This window comes from Rhinopithecus roxellana, chromosome 17, assembly GCF_007565055.1.
Source record: "Rhinopithecus roxellana isolate Shanxi Qingling chromosome 17, ASM756505v1, whole genome shotgun sequence".
Classification (NCBI taxonomy): domain Eukaryota; kingdom Metazoa; phylum Chordata; class Mammalia; order Primates; family Cercopithecidae; genus Rhinopithecus; species Rhinopithecus roxellana.
Genome location: NC_044565.1, coordinates 69,304,941 through 69,325,693, shown reverse-complemented (window position 1 = coordinate 69,325,693; position 20,753 = coordinate 69,304,941). Strand labels below are relative to the sequence as shown.

Here is a 20,753-nt window from a genome sequence, read left to right as displayed (position 1 = left end):
CAGGAGTTCGAGACCAGCCTGGCCAACATGGTGAAACCCCATCTCTACTAAAAATACAAAAATTAGCTGACTGCGGTGGCAGTCGCCTGTAATCCTAGCTACTACTGGGGAGGCTAAAGCAGGAGAGTCACTTGAACCTGGGAGGCAGAGGTTTCGGTGAGCTAAGATCAGGCCACTGTGCTCCAGCCTAGGTGACAAGAGCAAGACTCCATTTCAAAAATAAATAAATACAAAATTAAAATCAAAGCAAACCTTTTTTTGTTTTGTTTTGTTTTTTGAGACCGAGTCTCTCTCTGTCGCCCAGGCTGGAGTGCAGTGGCCCGATCTCGGCTCACTACAACCTCTGCCTCCCGGGTTCAAGCGATTCTTCTGCCTCAGCCTCCGGAATAGCTGGGACTACAGGCGTCCGCCACCACTCCCGGCTAATTTTTGTATTTTTAGTAGAGACGGGGTTTCACCGTATTGGCCAGGCTGGAGTGCAGGGACTCCTGACCTTGTGATCCGTCCGCCTCAGCCTCCCAAAGTGCTGGGATTACAGGCTGTAGCCACTGCGCCTGGCCCTCAAACCAAATCTTTATTCTTTTTACTTTTGAGATAGCATCTTGCTCTGTCTGCCCAGGCTGGGATGCAGTGGTGTGATCTCGGCTCCACCTCCCAGGCTCAAGTGATTCTCATGCCTCAGTCTCCCGAGTAGCTGGGATCACAGGTGTGTGCCACCATGCCCAGCTAATTTTTGTGTTTTTAGTAGAGATGGGGTTTCGCTTTGTAGGCCAGGCTGGTCTCAAATTCCTGGCCTCAATCTGCCTGCCTCGGCCTCCACTGCTGGGAATACGGCTCTTACCTATGTTTCTTTATGGAGTTTAAATGTGTTATTGTGTGGAAACAGGCATGAGCGCTTATCTGCCATTGTTTCTTAATGGTGATTTTTGTTTTTTTAAATGCCAGGATGTGTTTTTGTTATGATATGACATTTTTTTGTTTTTTGAGACAGAGTCTCGCTTTATTACCCAGGCTGGAGTGCAGGGGCGCGATCTCTGCTCACTGCGATCTCTGCTCACTGCAACCTCCACCTCCCAGGCTCAGGTGATCTTCCCACCTCCAATTCCTGAGTAGCTGGGACTATAGGTCCCTGCTGCCCACCATGCCTAGCTAGTTTTTTTTTTTTCAAACGGAGTCTTGCTCTGTTGCCCAGGCTGGAGTGCAGTGGCGCAATCTTGGCTCACTGCAACCTCCGCCTCCCGAGTTCAAGCAATTCTCCTGCCTCAGCCTCCCAAGTAGCTGGGATTACAGGCGTGCAGCACCACACCCAGCTGATTTTTGTATGCTTAGTATAGAGAGGGTTTCACCATGTTGGCCAGAGTGGTCTCGAATTCTTGACCTCGTGATTCGCCTGCCCCGGCCTCCTGAAGTGCTGGCATTACAGGCGTGAGCCACTGCACCTGGCCCTGTTTTGGTATTTTTCTGTAGAGACAGAGATTTGCCATGTTGCCCAGGCTGGTCTCAAACTCCTGGGCTCAAGGGGGATCCTCCCACCTCCGACTCCATAAGTGCAGGGATTACAGGGATTAAGTCCTGCGCTAAACTCACCCTTTTATAATGATGCTGATCTGACTGGTCAGGGTGGAGCCCTTGTAGCCTAATCATCTCTTGAAGGTCCCACCTCTTAATACTGTTACAAATGGCAATTAAATTTCAACATGAGTTTTGGAGGGGATGTTCAAACCCTAGTTCTTGGATTTCACAATCCCTTTGGTGTTTTTGAAAGTGCAGGAATTTTTGTTGGAAATTTGCTTCTGTTTTCTGAATCACTTCTTCAAAAGGGTACTCTTCATCTTTCTATCCTTTTTGTTCTTTCAGTAATCTATGCATAGGTCCTTTTTGCTTGTGACTAATTTTGAATGGGGTAGTTCTGTCAGAGCTTCTTCTTTTTTTTTTTTTTTTTTTTGAGACAGAGTCTCGCTCTGTCGCCCAGGCTGGAGTGCAGTGGCGCGATCTCCACTCACTGCAAGCTCCACCTCCCAGGTTCACACCATTCTCCTGCCTCAGCCTCCCGTGTAGCTGGGACTACAGGCGCCCGCCACTGCGCCTGGCTAATTTTTGTATTTTTAGTAGAGATGGGGTTTCACCGTGTTAGTCAGGATGGTCTCGATCTCCTGACCTCGTGATCCACCCATCTTGGCCTCCCAAAGTGCTAGGATTACAGGCGTGAGCCACCGCACCCGGCAAGAAAAGCTTTCTTAATGTAATAGGGTGTTCCTTGATTATCTCATAGCCTACCCACCACCCCCATCCAGGTGAAATACTGATGGTAGGGCACCAGAAAACTCTTTGACTCATTCTTTTTTTTTAAAGACAGAGTCTCACTCCACCCAGGCTGTTCACGGGTTCAGCTGCTCTTGCCTCAGAAGAGTAGCTGGGATTACAAGCGCCTTCCACCATGCCTGGCTAATTTTTGTCTTTTTAGTGGAGATGGGGTTTCACCATATTGGCCAGGCGGGTCTCGAACTCCTGACCTCAGGTGATCTGCCCGCCTCAGCTGGGATTACAGGTGTGAGCCACTGTGCCCGGCCAACTCATTCTTTTTAAAAAATAAATTCATTTATTTATTTACTAGAGATAGGGTGTTGCTTTGTTGCCCAGGCTGTAGTGCAGTGGTGTGATTATAGCTCACTACAGCCTTGAATTCCTGGGCTCAAGTGATTCTCCCACTTCAGCCTCCCAAGTAGCTGGGACTACAGGTGTGCACCACCATGTTTTTTTGTAGCAAAGGGGTCTCACTCTGTTGCCCAGGATGGTCTTAAATTCCTGGACTCAAGCCATCCTTCTGCCCTGTCCTCCCAAAGTGCTGGAATTACAGGCATACGCTATCGTGCCTGGCCAGAAGATTATTTTTAAATATTTTTAGAGATGGGGTCTTACGGTTGCCTAGGCTGGAGTATGATAACACCATCAAAGCTCACTGTAACCTCGAACTCCTAGGCTCAAGCAATCCTCCTGTTCCAGCCTTACATGTAGCTAGGACTACAGGTGCGCACCACCATGCCCAGCTAACTTTTAAAATTTTTTGTAGAGATGAGGTCTCCCTATGTTGCCCAGACTGGTCTTGAACTCCTGGCCTCAAGCAGTCCTTCTTCCTTGGCCTCTCAAAGTGTTGGAATTGCAGGCATAAGCCATCCTGCCTGGTCTTTTATTTATTCTTAAATAAACTTATTCCTTGACTCATCCTTACAAAAACAGATGTTAACATTAAGTATGCCTCTTCACTTTGGTCTAAATTTTGTAGTATCTGGCAACTCTTTTTTGTAGTATATTCTAAGGAAGTTGTATCCCTTTCCTAGATTCATGATAGACAAATTTTTCTCTCTCTCCTTTTTTGAGGTGTGTATATGTCTGTGTGTGTGTGTTTCATTTCATTGGGTTTCAGAGACAGAGGTTAAATAATTATACATTCACTGCTTCATCCTTACAAGAAAATATATGAGGTTTTTTTTTTTTTTTTTTTTTTTTTTTTGATTGAGACGGAGTCTCGCTCTGTCGCCCAGGCTGGAGTGCAGTGGCCGGATCTCAGCTCACTGCAAGCTCCGCCTCCTGGGTTTACGCCATTCTCCTGCCTCAGCCTCCCGAGTAGCTGGGACTACAGGCGCCCGCCACCTCGCCCGGCTAGTTTTTTGTATTTTTAGTAGAGACGGGGTTTCACCATATTAGCCGGGATGGTCTCGATCTCCTGACCTCGTGATCCGCCCGTCTCGGCCTCCCAAAGTGCTGGGATTACAGGCTTGAGCCACCGCGCCCGGCCAATATATGAGCTTTAAATTAGATAATTATATATAGCATTTAGTATAGTGCTTGGCACATAGTTAGCATTTAATAAATGGAAGCTTTATGGCCAGGCACGGTGGCTCACACCTGTAATCCCAGCACTTTGGGAAGCTGAGGTGGGTGGATCACCTGAGGTCAGGAGTTTGAGACCAGCCTGGCCCACATGGTGAAACCTCATCTCTACTAAAAATACAAAAATTAGCTGGGCATCGGGGCACGTGCCAGTAATTCCAACTACTCGGGAGGCTGAGGCAGGAGAATTGCTTGAACCCAGGAGGTAGAGGTTGTAGTTAGCCAAGATCATGCCATTACACTCCAGCCTGGGTGACAAGAGCGAAACTCTGTCAAAAAAAAAAAAAGGAAGCTTTGTTTGCTTGTTTGTCTGCTTCACCAAAATGTAAGTTCCATGAGGGCAGGGACCTTGTCTGTCTTGCTTATTGTCATATCACCAGTTTCTTTTTTTGTTTTTAATTTTTTGTGTGTGTGTGTGTGTGTGTGTTTTGAGACGGAGTCTCGCTCTGTGGCTCGGACTGGAGTGCAGTGGCCGGATCTCAGCTCACTGCAAGCTCCGCCTCCCAGGTTCACACCATTCTCCTGCCTCAGCCTCCCCAGTAGCTGGGACTACAGGCGCCCGCCACCTCGCCCGGCTAGTTTTTTGTATTTTTTAGTAGAGATGGGGTTTCACCGTGTTAGCCAGGATGGTCTCGATCTCCTGACCTCGTGATCCTGCCCGTCTCGGCCTCCCAAAGTGCTGGGATTACAGGCTTGAGCCACCGCGCCCGGCCTTAATTTTTTAATTAAAAAAAATTTTTTTTTTTGCTAGAGAAGGGGTCTTGCTGTGTTGCCCAGGCTAGCTTCAAACTCCTAAGCTCAAGCTGCCTTCCTGCCTCAGCTTCCTGAAGTGTTGGGATTACAGGTGTGAGCCACCGCACCTGGCTCGTTACCAGTTTCCAGAACAGTGCCTAACATATAGAAGGTGCTTAGTAAATATTGTTGAATGAGTGAATAATCAGGGAACTTAGGTATGGGTGTGAGAATGAGGGGAGAAAAGATGGGGAAACAAAAATCTGAGCTAGTACAAATAGTTTCTGTCTTCTACTCATTTGTATGTCTCTGTATGCAGGGGCAGCCATTTTGGGGGGTGCTGATGGATACCTGCGGGGTCGGCTATGTTGCCCTGGGGGAGGCCGGCCCCGTGGGGAACATGACTGTGGTAGACTCTCCTGGACAAGATGTGCTAAATCAGCTTGATGTCAAGACCTCTTCAGAAATGACCAGTGCAGAGGCTTCCATAGAGATGTCATTACCTACCCCTTTGCCTGGATTTGAGGATTCTCCTGATCAGAGGAGGCTCCCTTCAGAGCAGGAAAGCCTCTCCAGACTGGAACAGCAAGGTATGTACCTTGTCCTCTTATCTTTTTATTCCCCATGCCGAGCTTAAGATGAAAGAGAGCAGGTTGAGCTCATAGGATCTTACAAACCTGGGTACAGGGTAATCTTTTCCAAAGAGGTTTGAGTTCTGGTTCCATCTCACAGACCCATATTCTTCTCTACAGATCTTTCTTCAGAGATGTCAAAGGTCTCAAAGCCTAGGGCCTCAAAGCCTGGCCGGAAGAGAGGTGGTAGGACACGAAAAGGCCCCAAAAGGCCCCAACAGCCTAATCCTCCATCAGCCCCTCTGGTTCCTGGTCTCTTAGATCAGTCCAACCCTCTGTCCACCCCCAAGCCTAAGAAACGAGGTCGAAAGTCCAAGGCAGAGCTGCTGCTGCTGAAGTTGTCAAAAGACCTAGAGCGGCCAGAATCGCCATCTCCAAAGAGGCCCCCTGAGGACTTTGAGACCCCTTCTGGGGAACGACCCCGCCGAAGGGCTGCCCAAGTGTAAGGATTGTGGGGCACAGCTTGGTGGAGGGGGGTTGGGTGAAGGGATCAGAGTGGGGAAGATGTTGGAGAGATGAGAAGACTGTGATGAGGTATTAGGTAAGCAGGGGTGGTATCTGGATTCTAGGGACTTCAGCAGTCCTTTAGGCTCTTACCACAGCACTATTAATGGTACGTATTGCTAACTTGGTTTATCTAAGAATTACTTTCTATACTTTATGTCCAGTGCCATTTTTCACAAACTACCCAGCTCTTTATTGCTGTTTTACTGTCCAGTATATGTCAATATATATGTGCTGTTCCATTCTTTCTCTTGCCCTCTGTGTTCTTTGACTGTGGTGGAATGAAAAATGCATTGAACTCGGAGTGAGAAGACCTGGGTTCAGATTCCACATTTGTTATCTGAGTCATCTCGGCCAAGTCACATAACTTGGATTTCTGGTTTTTCATCTTCCAAGGGGGAAGGGGAAATTAATAGAGGTTATTATTATGGGGTTATTGGGAGGGTTATTGGGAGGATCCATTGAGATAAAAATCAACCATGTCTGGAAACGTGGGTTCTCAGTTATATGTGAGAATGGCTCTGACTCTGCCCTATCCCACAGGGCACTTCTGTATCTTCAGGAACTGGCTGAAGAGCTCTCAACAGCCTTGCCTGCTCCTGTGTCCTGTCCTGAGGGCCCCAAGGTGAGCAGCCCCACCAAACCGAAGAAGATCCGGCAGCCAGCAGCCTGTCCAGGTGGAGAAGAGGTGGATGGTGCTCCACGGGATGAAGACTTTTTTCTCCAGGTTGAGGCTGAAGATGTGGAAGAAAGTGAGGGCCCAAGTGAGAGCTCGTCTGAACCTGAGCCTGCAGTGCCCCGAAGCACTCCGCGAGGATCTACTTCTGGGGTAACCTCAATGGACAAGAAAGTGAATGGGGACATAGTAGGATTTTAGGGGACCAGCAAGGTACTGAGAAAGGAAAGATAGCTTTGACTTGGTAACTATAATAGACAAAACGGGTTAAAGAAAAAAGGGTCAATTTCAAAAACAGTTGGCATATTAGGGAGAGCACAGAAGGGGTACGGTAAACAAGATCATTCATTCATATATGTAGTGTCTATTCTCTGTTAGGAAACACGAATATAAATAAGACAGTGTCCTGCCTTACAAGTTCACAGTGCAATCAGCACTACCCCAGGAGTGAACAAAATGATTTAGGCATCTAGAGGAAGGGTAATTAACTGCTTAGGCCTCACAGAGGAATGATAGTTGAATTGCTTCTTGAAGGATAAGTAGAAGTTTGCCAGAGGGGATGGTTTTCCCAGAAATTGGTTATGGCTGGAGCATAAAGCCTGGAGTAAAGTTGTAGGCGAGATTAAACTGGAGAAGATGAAAGGACATTGACCAATAGGAACCAACAAAGATTGTTTTTGTTTATGGGTTTTGTGTGTGTGTGTGTGGTAAAATGTATATAACATAAAATTTGCCATTTTAACCATTTAAAAATACACAATTCAGGCCGGGCGTGGTGGCTAATGCCTGTAATCCCAGCACTTTGGGAGGCTGAGGCGTGTGGATCACCCGAGGTCAGGAGTTTGAAACCAGCCTGACCAATATAGTGAAACTCTGTTTCTACTAAAAATATAAAAATTAGCCAGGCACGGTGGCGCACACCTATAGTCCCCACTACTCGGGAGACTAAGAAAGGAGAATGACTTGAACCCAGGAGGCAGAGGGTTGCAGTGAGCTGAGATCGACTACTGCACTCCAACCTGGGTAAGACAGCGAGACTCCATCTCAAAAAAAAAAAAAAAACACAGTTCAGTTGTACAGAAACTTGTGTACAACGAACGTTTTTAAGTAGAAAAATAACATCAGTTAGGAAAATAGATCAAATTATAGTTGACAGAAGACAGTTTTGCTGGGCACGGTGGCTCACACCTATAATCCCAGCACTTTGGGAGGCCAAGGCAGGCGGATGACGAGGTCAAGAGTTCGAGACCAGCTTGGCCGACGTACTGAAACCCCGTTTCTACTAAAAATAAAAAATAAATTAGCTGGGTGTGGTGGTGCATGCCTGTAATCCCAGCTACTCAGGAGGCTAAGGCAGGAGAATTGCTTGAACCCAGGAGGTGGAGGTTGCAGTGAGCCGAGATTGTGCCATTGCACTCCAGCCCGGGCAGCAGTGTGAAACTCCTTCTCAAGAAAAAAAAAAAAAAAAAAGACAGTTTCCATTATCCAGGTAAGAGATAGTGAGGTCCTAAATCAAGCAGTGAAGGAAGAGAAGAGCAGGGAGGGGGCAGATTCAAGACATATGTAAAAGGCCAGGCGCGGTGGCTCACAGCTGTAATCCAAGCACTTTGGGAGGTCAAGGCAGGTAGATCACTTGAGGCCAGGGGTTTGAGACCAGCTTGACCAACATAGTGAAACTCTGTCTCTACTAGAAATACAAAAATAATTAGCTGGGTGTGGTGGCATGCACCTGTAGTCCCAGCTACTTGGGAGGCTGAGGCAGGAGAATCACTTGAACCCAGGAGGCAGAGGTTTCGATGAGCTGGGATCACGTCATTGCACTCCAGCCAGACTCTGTCTTTAAAAAGAAAAAAAAAGATATGTAAGATACTTTTTTATTTTTTATTTTTGTAATTCTTTTGTTTCTGTGTTCTCTCACAGAATGGAATACGTAAGAGAGTTAACAGTATTTGGGAATTGAAGGGAGGAAGTTGAATAGCAGCTTCCAGCTTAAATGGTGGCATCATGCACTGAACCTGGGAACATGGAAAGGGTGAAGGATGTGGGAGGGGCAAAGGTGCAGAGGGAAGAAGATGAATTCGCTTTCTTTTTTCCTTTTTTTTTTTTTTTTTTTTTGAAACAGAGTCTTGCTCTGTTGCCCAGGCTGGAGTGAGTGGAGCGATCTCAGCTCACTGCAACCTCTGCCTCCTGGGTTCAAGTGATTCTCCTGCCTCAGCTTCCCAAGTAGCTGGGATTACAGGCACATGCCACCATGCTCAGCTAACTTTTGTATTTTTAGTAGAGATGGGGTTTTGCCATGTTGGCCAGGCTGGTCTTGAATTCTTGACCTCAGGTATCTGCCTGCCTCAGCCTCCCAAAGTGCTGGGATTACAGGTGTGAACCACCACACCTGGCAGAATTCACTTTCTGACATGTTGAGTTTGAGGTGCCCATGGGCCATGAGCCATTCTGCTGGAGATGTCTGGTCACCAGTTGCATATATGAGACCAGTGCCTTTCTTGCCTCATGTGCGACATTTAAGGGAGAACAGAAACCCTCAGTAATAAAGATAAATGCTATTCTGATGCAACATTTTAAAAAATCAAATCAGTGCAACAAATCATGGGTATTTTGTTCCATGATGAACAAAATATCAAAATTTTAAATAAAGACAGGAACTTTAACTGATTACTGTTTTTTTTTTCCATTTGCCTCATGCTCTAATATGACTTGCCACAATACTGTCTAGAACTTGTAGAGAAGTTGAGACCGAGTCAGGTTTACATTACGGAGATGTAAACTTGATAATCAGGCATAAAGATGGTAGTCAAACTGGGTTCGGTGGTATGCATTTGTACTTTGAGCTACTCAGCAGGCTGAGGCAGGAGGAGTTTTTGAGCCCAGGAGTTGATGTCTGGCATGGACAATATAGCAAGACCCTGTCTCTCAATTTTTAAAAAGGCCAGGTGTGGTGGCTCACACCTGTAATCCCAGCACTTTGGGAGGCCGAGGGGGAAGGATCGCTTGAACCTAGGAGTTGAAAATCAGTCTGGGCCATGGAGAAACCTTGTCTCTACAAAATAATACAAAAATATTAACCAAGTGTGGTGCGCTGTGCCTGTAGTCCCAGCTACTCAGGAGGCAGAGGTGAGAGGATTGCTTGAGCCCAGGAGGCAGAGGCTGGGGCTGCAGTGAGCCAAGATCGCGCCACTGCACTCCAGCCTGGGCGACAGAGTGAGACCCTGTCTCAAAAACAAAAACAAAAAAAACAACCAAATAAAAAGATAGTAGTCAAAGCTATGGGACATGAGATGAGATTACTAGGAGTGTGTCAGTGTCTGTCTGTCTGTGGAAGGGGGCGAGAAGACGACAGGAACTCTGGGGAATACCATCATCGAGGAGACCTGTCAAGAAGGGAGAACATGTGAAGGAATATTATAGAGAGGGGAGAGGAGTAAGGGAGACTATTCCATAGGGCGGGAGTTTCAAGAGGCATAAGGGAAGTCCTCTGAATCAAATGCCATGGAGATGTTGAGGAAGCTGAACAGAAAATAGGTAACAGATTTTGCATTTTCGATGGAGGAGTAGTGCAGAAGGTAAAGAAGTCATTATAATGGTTGAAACACAAATCTTTTAAGATGCTGATAGGGCAGTGATTGGAGGGGGAGGTGTTGCCAAAGAAGATAAAAACTGGAAAAGAGCTGTCTCTGGGACTTTCTCTAACCTGTAGAATTCGCTTCCTTACATTTTCTTCAATTTGATCCTCAGAAGCAGAAGCCACACTGCCGGGGAATGGCTCCCAATGGCTTACCAAATCACATCATGGCTCCTGTTTGGAAGTGCCTCCATCTCACCAAGGACTTGTGAGACTTGGGGACTGGGGGCTGGGGATAATGAAGGGGTGGTAGAGGAGTGCAGGGACGGTATTGAAGTGGGGCTGTGGGAAAGACAAGCAGTCATGGGGGATACTGTGATGACACTCATTACTAAAAAGCACTGCTCTAGAGGCAAGAGCTCTAGAACGCTTTAACTGAAGTGAAATAAAATGAAAGGCTCTGTTTCTCAGCTGCACTAGCCACATTTTAGGTGCCCAGTAGCTAATTGGAGCTAGCAGCTGGCATATTGGGCAGCACAGATAATAGATCATTTCCATCCCCACAGAAAGTTTTATTGGACTGTGCTGCTCTAGAATCCCTCTCCTCCTTCATTAATGCTGCTCCTTTTTCTCCAGCCGAGAGCAGAAACATTCATACTGGGAGTTTGCTGAATGGATTCCTTTAGCCTGGAAGTGGCACTTGTTATCTGAGCTGTAAGTTGAAGCAGCATCTCTGAAGCTTAGGAAGGGTGAAACCACTGGAGACAAAAGGGTGACAGAGGCTCTATAATGGGAACCCTGGGATGGGTGAAACACTTCCAAATTTAAACTGTTCCCTTTGCCTTCCTCCAGTGAGGCCGCTCCCTACCTGCCCCAGGAGGAGAAGTCTCCATTGTTTTCTGTACAACGTGAAGGGCTACCTGAAGATGGCACCCTCTACCGAATAAACAGGTGAAGATTGCACATCCGCCCTTTTTTCTGATTCTGGAGCCAGAAACAAGAAAAATGAATGTTTAAAGAGATGACAGATAAGTCCTGTCCTTCCCTTGATGCTGGTCGAGTTGCTCCCAAGAATAAGAGTGCTGGCTAGAGCTGGTCAGTCGTCTCTGATTTGTAGTGTTCATTACTGCTGGCAGGACTGAGGGAAGCTAGAGAGATTTAGGGGCCAAAGCAGTTCACAAGGTTACATTTACTCAGATAGACCTGGACAGACTAGCCTTAGGGAAAATACTCTAGTATTCCAGAATGAACAGCCCTGAAGATGAGCTGGAGCTAGACAGACTTTGGAGGCTGGGCGTGGTGGCTCACGCCTGTAATCCCAGCACTTTGGGAGGCCAAAAAGGGAGGATTACTTGAGCCCACAAGTTCAAGACCAGCCTAGGCAACATAGCAAGACCCCTATCTCTATGAAAAATTTTAAAATTAGTGGGATATGGTGGCATGTGCTACTCCAGAGGCTGAGGTGGGATAACCACTTGAGCCTGGGAGGTCAAGGCTGCAGATCATGCCACTGCACTCCATCCTGGGTGACAGATCCTGTCTCAAATAATAATAATATAAGACAGACTTTGGGAAGGAAAGGAGGAAGATACAAGTGGTAGCCAAGGACTGTTCTCACTTGTAAACTGTTTTTGATATTCAGGCTCTTGCTTGAGCCAGTTCATACTGGCTCTGGGTGGAGCTCCCATACAGTCCTCATTACCTTTCATTAATTCCTTTCTTCATCCCATCTTTGATTTTTCTCTAGATTTAGCTCGATCACAGCACATCCAGAGCGCTGGGATGTGTCCTTCTTCACGGGGGGACCACTCTGGGCTCTGGACTGGTGCCCAGTGCCAGAGGGGGCAGGAGCCTCGCAATATGTGGCTCTTTTCTCCAGCCCTGACATGAATGAGACACACCCACTGAGCCAGCTTCATTCGGGTCCTGGGCTGCTCCAGCTCTGGGGCCTTGGGACCTTGCAGCAAGAAAGCTGGTGAGGTGGGGTTGGACACTGCCATGGGAGGGTGGTTGAGGACAGCAGGATGGGGTCTGGACAGGATAGGGGGAAGGGCTTGGATTGGGCTAAGACAAGGGGAGCTTACCTCTGGCAGCCCTGCGTCCCTTCTTCCTACCCACCATCCCCACGTGCTCTCTCTCCCCAGTCCTGGCAACAGGGCCCACTTTGTCTATGGGATTGCTTGTGACAACGGCTGCATCTGGGACCTCAAGTTCTGCCCTAGTGGAGCATGGGAACTTCCAGGCACCCCTCGGAAGGTACTTTCCAGTCAACTGTGGGATGGCCCTAGGACTCAAAGCCAGGACAAAGAGGCCCTGGGAATTCTTAGAGTTTAAGGAAGGAAAGTTGGAGTGTGGTGGATGGAGTTTTTCCAGCAACTCCATACAGTATTTTCAGGGACTAGAACCTCAAAGGTTTTCTGTGAGTCAGTTGAAGGCAGCAAGCCTCAGCACACCTTTTACCCTTTAGGCTCCTCTCCTGCCCCGGTTGGGTCTCTTGGCTCTGGCCTGCTCAGACGGGAAAGTACTACTATTCAGTCTACCCCATCCAGAGGCCCTACTGGCTCAGCAACCCCCAGGTGAGTAGCACAGCAAGGAGAACGGGGCTGCTGTCGTGGTGGCCAGAGCATAGCAGGACCTATCTCCCTGGAAGCTCCCCGGGCCAGTCTCTCTAACACAAAGCCTTACTCAACCACACACACACCCTGCATTGTGACTCCAGTTTGTTCTCGAGCCCTCTCTCTTTTGCAGTCTTGCAGCTGTACTCTCTCTTTATCTCTCCTTCTTCCCTATTCTGTGCTCTCAGGACTTTCCCCCTGTTACTGCCACAGGTAACTGGCTGTGTAAAGATCTGCTGAGGGCTTGGCTGATGGATAGGGCCCATCTCCCCTGCCATACTCTTGTTCCCCCAATCCTGTTCTTAGCCTCTCCTGCCCTCACCACCACACAAACACAATCCCTTGTTCTGAAGAGAGGGATAGAATAGAGAGCTGAAGATGAACAAGAGGAGGAAGTCAGGAAAAGGCAGCTCCTATATGTTGAATTTATTTTTCATTAGTACTGAGTATTTAAAGAAGAGGGCACCCAGGTTGGAGCCCTGAGAAGTCCCATATGTGGTGGTCTTGTGGAGTGGGTTGAGGAGGTAATAGGAGGTCAGAAAGTAAAGATAGTAAATACAGACAGTTCTTTCAAGAAGTTCCACTGTGGGGCTGGGCATGGTGGCCCATGCCTTAATTCCAGTACTTTACAAGGCCTAGGTGGTAGGATTGCTTGAGCCCTAGGAGTTTGAGACCAGCTGGGGCAATATAATGAGATGTCGTCTCTACAAAAAAAATTTTAAAAGTAGCCAAGCATAGTGATGCATGCCTGTAGTCCCAGCTACTTGGGAGGCCTAGGTGGGAGGATCACTTATGCCCAGGGAGGTTGAGGCTGCAGTGAACTGAGATTGTGCCACTGCACTGAAGCCTGGGTGGCTTAGTGAGACCCTGTCTCAAAAAAAAAAAAAAAAAATTGGCTGTGAAGGGAAGCCAGTAACTGAGGGTGGTGGATTGCCTGAGTGTGGTCAGTAAAGAAAGGTTTTGTCCCCTTATTTGGATAGGAGACAGTAGGGCATGTTCACATGGCAATATGGGAGTGACAGACTAGGGAGGGAACAAGTGGATGACACAGGAGGAAGGAGGATAACAGAATGAGCAGTGTTCTGGAAAAGGTGCTAGAGGATTAGGAAAGAGTGGAGTGAAGGGATTGCTCTTCTGATAGGAGGAAGGATACTATCAGGTGTAACAGAAGGAAAGAAGATGGGAGCAGGTAGAGGTAGGTTCATAAATTTCGTGATGGAAAGATAAGGACTTTCTCAACAAAGGATAAGGGAACGTCACTATTCAAAGGATTGGTTGCTGATTTAAGAGCAAGGCCTGTGTCCACAGAGGAAGTCTACAGGAAAAAAAAAAAAGCGAGGCCTGGCTAGGCATGGTGGCTCACACTTATAATCCCAGCACTTTGGGAGGCTGAGGCAGGAGGATTGCTTGAGCCTAGGAGTTGGAGGCTGCAGTGAGCCATGATCATACCACTGCACTCGGGCCTGGGTGACAGAGTAAGACCCGCTGAGTCCTTGGGATCCGTAGAGTTAGTTACTGCTCTTTTTCCCTCACAGATGCAGTGAAGCCTGCCATATATAAGGTGAGTGAGGAACCTGCTACCTTAGCTGAGGCTCCATCTTCTTAGAGCCTCACCTTGCTGATTCCACAGTGAGTCTCCTTATACTTCTGAAAAATACCCTCATCCTGCTGGATTAAACATTGATTTGAGCTTTCATTCCAGTGTAGGTGTCCCTAACCCTGGTCCCATCTCTTCTTTCCCTGCAGGTACAATGTGTGGCAACTCTGCAGGTGGGTTCTATGCAAGCTACAGACCCCTCTGAGTGTGGTCAGTGCCTTAGCCTGGCCTGGATGCCTACCAGGCCCCACCAACATCTAGCTGCTGGATATTATAATGGTAAAAATACCAAAATAAAACATAAGGAACTATTGCTCTTTACATTTTTTATATATGCTTGTTTTTTGGTGGTTTCTTTGGTGGTTCAGTACTGGACATATAGTTAGAAATATTCAAGCAATGTAAAAAAAATAGAAAGAAATAAGTCACTAGACTATTTCTACTCAGAAAAAAAATTTAAGAGTAGATAGATGCTGGGCCAGGCATGGTGGCTCATGCTTATAATCCCAGCACATTGGGGGGCTGAGGCAGGCAGATCACTTCAGGTCAGGAGTTCGAGACCAGCCTGGTCAACATAGCGAAACCCTGTCTCTACCAAAAAATACAAAAAATTAGCTCGGCATGGGGGCACACGCCTGTAATCCCAGCGACTTGGGAGGCTGAGGCATGAGAACCCGGGAGGCAGAGGTTTCAGTGATCCAAGATCACACCCCTGCACTCCAGCCTAGGCAACAGAGTGAGATCCTGTCTGGGGAAAAAAAAAAAAAGTAGATGGCTGCCAGATGTGTGGCTCATGCCTATAATCCCAGTACTTTGAGTGGCCGGAGTGGGAGGGAATCACTTGAGGCTGGGACTTCAAGAGCAGCTGGGCAACCTAGTGAGATCTCATCATTAAAAATAACATTTTTAGGCTGGGCGTGGTGGCTCACGCCTGTAATCTCACCACTTTGGGAGGCCGAGGCAGGCGGATTACGAGGTCAGGAGATCAAGACCATCCTGGCTAACACAGTGAAACCCCGTCTCTACTAAAAATACAAAAAATTAGCCAGGCACGGTGGCAGGCACCTGTAGTCCCAGCTACCCGGGAGGCTGGGGCAGGAGAATGGCATGAACCTGGGAAGTGGAGTCTGCAGTGAGCTGAGATCGCGTCACTGCACTCCAGCCTGGACGACAGAGCGAGACTCTGTCTCAAAAAATATATATATGTATACTAAAAATAACATTTTTTTAAAATTAGAAAGTGAGGAGGAACATCCTTTCATGCAGTTCTTTTTTTTTCTTTTTCTTTTTTTTTTTTTTTGAGACAGAGTCTCACTCTGTCGCCCAGGCTGTAGTGCAGTGGCGCGATCTCGGCTCACTGCAAGTTCCACCTGGGTTCACGCCATTCTCCTGCCTCAGTCTCCCGAGTAGCTGGGACTACAGGCACCCGCCACCTCGCCCAGCTAGTTTTTCATATTTTTTTAGTAGAGACGGGGTTTCGCCGTGTTAGCCAGGATGGTTTTGATCTCCTGACCTCGTGATCTGCCCGTCTCGGCCTCCCAAAGTGCTGGGATTACAGGCTTGAGCCACCGCGCCCAGCCTCATGCAGTTCTTTATGTATATATAAAATAAAAAGATCAGAGAAAAGAAAGAGTTTTATGAAAATGGGATCAGCCAGGCATGGTGGCTCACACCTGTAATCCCAGCACTTTGAGAGGCTGAGGCAGGAGAATCGCAGCCCAGGAGTTGGAGACTGGGCAACATGGTGAAACCCTGTCTCTAACTAACTAGCTAACTAAATGAATAAAAATGGGATCATACCGTGTAAGGTATTCTAAAATAAAATGTATTAAATTTAATTATATCTTAATTTTATAGAAGAAAAAGACAGTAAAGTCAGACTGAAATATTGGCTAAGCTCCTGATGAATGTTTCTTCACTATAAGCGACACTAGTTCCTCAAAGCTACTTTTAGAGTTAAAAAGAAAAGACTATAAATAAATTATAAATTAATTTATAATAATATATTTATAATATATATTTATAATAAATACTACTTTATAATAACTCCAACATTAAGTAGTTGGAGTTACTAGGTTTTGTTTTGTTTTATTTTGAGATAGGGTCTCATTCTGTCACCCAGGCTGGAGTGCAGTGGCAAGATCTTGGCTCATTGCATCCTGGACTTCCTGGGCTCAAGCAGTCCTCCAACCTCAGCCTCTGGAGTAGTTGGAACTACAGGAACAAGTTACAATGCCCGGCTAATTTTTTGTATTTTTTGTAGAGATGGGGTTTTGCCATGTTGCCCAGGCTGGTCTTGACCTCCTGAGCTCAAAGTGATCCACCTGCCTCAGCCTTCTAAGGTGCTGGGATTACAAATGTGAGCTACTGTGTCTGGCCTAGATTGTTATTTTTAAATGACAGTGTTATTGGCTAGGTGCGGTGGCTCATGTCTGTAATCCCAGCATTTTGGGAGGCCGAGGCGGGCAGATCACGAGGTCAAGACATCGAGACCATCCTGGCCAACATGGTGAAACCCTGTCTCTTCTAAAAAATACAAAAATTAGCTGGGCAGGATGGCACATGCCTGTAGTCCCAGCTACTCAGGAGGCTTGAACCTGGAAGGCGGATGTTGCAGTGAGCCAAGATCGTGCCACTGCACTCCAGCCTGGCGACAGAGTGAGACTCCATTTCAAAAACAAACAAAATGACAGTGTTGTTTTTAGAAAAGTAGACTTTCTGCTAGGAAGGAAAGGAAATTAGCACTCTTACATGTCTTTTTATCGTCCCTTTCTCCATGTTCTTTTTCTTTTGGTGGTATTATTCTTACATTGTCAGGGTACATGATTCTTCATGCTGTTCTGCTTTCTTAATTCCTAAACTTGATTGAGTGCCTCTACCAGTCCATTTATCTTAGTCTCCCCCTCAATTGCTGAATTATTTATATTGCATGGCTATAATTCATTATCAACAAATTTTTTTCAAGAAAGGTTCATAGGTGCTGCATTCATTCCCTGAGTGGCTTAGCCTTTTGAGTAGCTGAGACTACAGGCATGCACCACCACACCCGGCTGTTTTATTTTTTTTGAGACAGGGTCTCTGGGGTCCAGGCTGGAGTGCAGTGGCACAATCTCGGCTCACTGCAACCTCCACCTCCCGAGTTCAAGCAATTCTCCCACCTCAGCCTCTTGAATAGCTGGGATTACAGGCGCATGCCACCAAAGGCCAGCTAATTTTTGTATTTTTAGTAGAGATGGGGTTTTACCATATTGTTCAGGCTGGTCTCAAACTCCTGACCTCAGGTGGTATGGCCACCTGGCCTCCTAAAGTGCTGAGATTACAGGCGTGAGCCATCGTACCTGGCCTTATTTTATTTTTTAGAGATGGGGTCTCAGTATATTGCCCAGGCTGGTCTCAAACTCTTGGGTGCAAGTGTTCTTCCTGCCTTTACCTCCCAAAGTGCTAGGATTATAGGCATGAGCCACTGCACCTAGCAACATTGTGTTGCTTTTGACTTTTTGCCTGTTCTCTTTGTCTTGGGGCACAGTTAGCGAACATTTTCTTTTTCTTTTTTTTTTTTTTGAGATGGAGTCTTGCTCTGTCTCCCAGGCTGGAGTGCAGTGGCGTGATCTCGGCTCACTGCAACCTCTGCTTCCTGGGTTCAAGTGATTCTCATGTCTCAGCCGGGCGTGGTGGCTCATGCCTGTAATCCCAGCCCTTTGGGAGGCCGAGACGGGCGGATCACGAGGTCAGGAGATCGAGACCATCCTGGCTAACACGGTGAAACCCCGTCTCTACTAAAAAATACAAAAAACTAGCCGGGCGAAGTGGCAGGTGCCTGTAATCCCAGCTACTCGGGAGGCTGAGGCAGGAGAATGGCGTAAGCCCGGGAGGCAGAGCTTGCAGTGAGCTGAGATCCAGCCACTGCACTCCAGCCTGGGCGACAGAGCGAGACTCCGTCTCAAAAAAAAAAAGTGATTCTCATGTCTCACCCTTCCAAGTAGCTGGGATTACAAGCACGCACCACCACACTGGCTAATTTTTTTTGTATTTTTAGTAGAGATGGGGGTTTTACCATGTTGGCCAGGCTGGTCTTGAACTCCTGACCTCAAGTGATCCACCCACATTGGCCTCCCAAAGTGTTGAGATTACAGGCGTGAGCCACTGCGCCTGGCTTCCTAGAGTTTTTATGCTTTTTTTTTTTTTTTTTTTGCGACGGAGTCTTATTCTTGTCACCCAGGCTGGAGTGCAGTGGTGCAATTTCATCTCACTGCAACCTCCGCCTCCCGGGTTCAAGCAATTCTCCTGCCTCAGCCTCCCGAGTAGCTGGGATTACAGGCACCCACTACCACATCTGGCCAATTTTTTGTATTTTTAGTACAGACGGGGTTTCACGGTGTTGACCAGACTGGTCTCAAACTCCTGACCTCAGGTGATCCACCACCTGCACTGGCCTCCCAAAGTGTTAAGATTATAGGCATGAGCCACTGTGTGCCCAGCCTATGCTTTTTAAAAGTTTCTTGACTTTTATTTATAGAGAGTAGAGAGAGGTGCATTCTACTCTGTGTACTAGGTGTGTTCACCCTATCATTTTTCAACTGTAGATTCCAGACAAAGCTATTACTTTTTTGTTGAAGAGAATTGGGGTTAAAATATCATGTTGAGTCTTTAAGCCCTAGAGGGAATGCTGGATAGCTAATCAGGATCCCCATATCCTTTCATAGTGGTTTGGATCTGAGGGTAGAAGACAGGTCCTAGGCGCTCAGAGAAAGAAATTAGAGCAAGGAAGGACAGAACTTGCTTTTAATGCTTACACATTCTGTCCCTATGTCAGGCATGGTGGTTTTCTGGAACCTTCCCACTAACTCACCCCTGCAGCGGATACGGCTCTCTGATGGCTCCTTAAAGCTCTACCCCTTCCAGTGTTTCCTAGCCCATGACCAGGCTGTACGTACTCTTCAATGGTGCAAAGCTAACAGGTATGGAATAGGAGATGTGTGGAGGGGGAAGATGAAGACTGGGACAGGCTGACTCTTCCACATTTGTTCGGATTTGACCTTCTCCCATCTTTTTACAGCCATTTCCTTGTCTCTGCGGGGAGTGACCGGAAAATCAAATTCTGGGACCTTCGACGACCTTACGAACCCATAAACTCTATCAAGCGCTTCTTGAGTACAGAACTGGCCTGGCTGCTCCCCTACAACGGTGTCACTGTGGCTCAGGACAACTGCTATGCCTCGTACGGCAAGATGGAGATAGGACCTCTAGGGACAGGCCCTAAGGGTTGGAGTGCAAAGCATGCCAGATTGTTGTGGGGAGAGGAGGGTAGAGAGTTGGTTCACTGAGGTGGTTTAAATTCTGGAAGAGGTTAAGGAGAAGAAATGAATCTAAAGAAAAGGAAGGTTTAAATTTATTTCTCTTTTAACAGTTATGGACTCTGTGGGATTCATTATATTGACGCTGGTTACCTTGGTTTCAAGGCCTACTTCACTGCTCCTAGAAAAGGCACCGTTTGGGTGAGCCCCCCCCTTTCTTTTGCAGTCTTCATTACACAGGAAAATGGCTCATTTATGCACTATTAGTGTCAGAAAGAGGCAGTAGTTTTGGGTAGGAGAAGATAGGTATGTGGTAACTCTATCAATCAGGGCTGTCAGTTATGATAAACTCATTTTTGTTTGTGTGTGTCTCAGACTCTGCAGTTGTTACCAGTTCATAGCTCTGAATGAATATAGGAATGAATGAATGAATGAAATCTGTCTCTTTCTATTAGAGTCTTTCAGGATCCGACTGGCTTGGGACGATAGCTGCAGGAGATATATCCGGGGAGCTCATTGCTGCTATATTGCCAGATATGGCACTGAATCCAATAAATGTCAAGCGACCTGTAGAGCGAAGATTTGTACGTATATGAACATCTAACAGCAGCTGTTGGGTCCTAACCCACATGTCCTCCCAAATTCTGGTAGAGTACAAATTAGTGCTAGGTCTCCCGGCCCTGATATTATCCCAGAAAGTCTTAGCACAGACTTGTGTATAATCTTCCCTACCCTACTGCATCTGAGCATATATTTAAAGATACTAGTTTCTTCTGTCTTTAAGCCTTTCCTGCCCAAACCACTTTCCTCTGCTTCTATTCTGTCTTTAGTATTATAGAACCTAATTTCATGGTCTGCTTTCCAGCCTATATATAAAGCAGATCTGATACCGTATCAGGACAGTCCTGAAGGTCCAGACCATTCTTCTGCTTCATCTGGGGTCCCCAACCCTCCGAAGGCTCGAACTTATACTGAAACTGTCAACCATCACTACTTGCTCTTTCAAGACACAGATTTGGTAAGCTGAGGCCAGGAGAATGGGTGTGGTATTAGAAAAGGTAGAAAACTTTAGCCTTTGTATAGTACGCAATCCTGAGTTCAGCACAAAGATATAAAACTAAGGAGCCTCGGCCAGGCATGGTGGCTCATGCCTGTAATCGCAGCACTTTGGGGGGCCAAGGCGGGCAGATCACGAGGTCAAGAGATTGAGACCATCCTGGCCAACATGGTGAAACCCC

The 20,753-nt window shown here is 47.0% G+C and overlaps 1 protein-coding gene across 2 annotated transcripts in view; it reads left to right on the top strand.

The window, feature by feature from the left end:
• The window catches only part of GTF3C2 (general transcription factor IIIC subunit 2), a 29,069-nt gene that overhangs the window by 6,375 nt on the left and 1,941 nt on the right, over positions 1 to 20,753 (top strand). For both annotated transcript variants that reach the window (XM_010371229.2, XM_030920951.1), the window contains exons 2-17: positions 4,943 to 5,213; positions 5,376 to 5,697; positions 6,303 to 6,588; positions 10,183 to 10,277; positions 10,646 to 10,723; positions 10,862 to 10,960; positions 11,757 to 11,984; positions 12,154 to 12,265; positions 12,477 to 12,585; positions 14,160 to 14,185; positions 14,371 to 14,500; positions 19,035 to 19,179; positions 19,278 to 19,439; positions 19,629 to 19,716; positions 19,971 to 20,099; positions 20,381 to 20,533. In XM_010371229.2, the coding sequence (XP_010369531.1) occupies positions 4,967 to 5,213; positions 5,376 to 5,697; positions 6,303 to 6,588; positions 10,183 to 10,277; positions 10,646 to 10,723; positions 10,862 to 10,960; positions 11,757 to 11,984; positions 12,154 to 12,265; positions 12,477 to 12,585; positions 14,160 to 14,185; positions 14,371 to 14,500; positions 19,035 to 19,179; positions 19,278 to 19,439; positions 19,629 to 19,716; positions 19,971 to 20,099; positions 20,381 to 20,533 (2,409 nt within the window). In that variant the 5' untranslated portion in view covers positions 4,943 to 4,966. The remainder of the gene's footprint in view (positions 1 to 4,942; positions 5,214 to 5,375; positions 5,698 to 6,302; positions 6,589 to 10,182; positions 10,278 to 10,645; positions 10,724 to 10,861; positions 10,961 to 11,756; positions 11,985 to 12,153; positions 12,266 to 12,476; positions 12,586 to 14,159; positions 14,186 to 14,370; positions 14,501 to 19,034; positions 19,180 to 19,277; positions 19,440 to 19,628; positions 19,717 to 19,970; positions 20,100 to 20,380; positions 20,534 to 20,753) is intronic.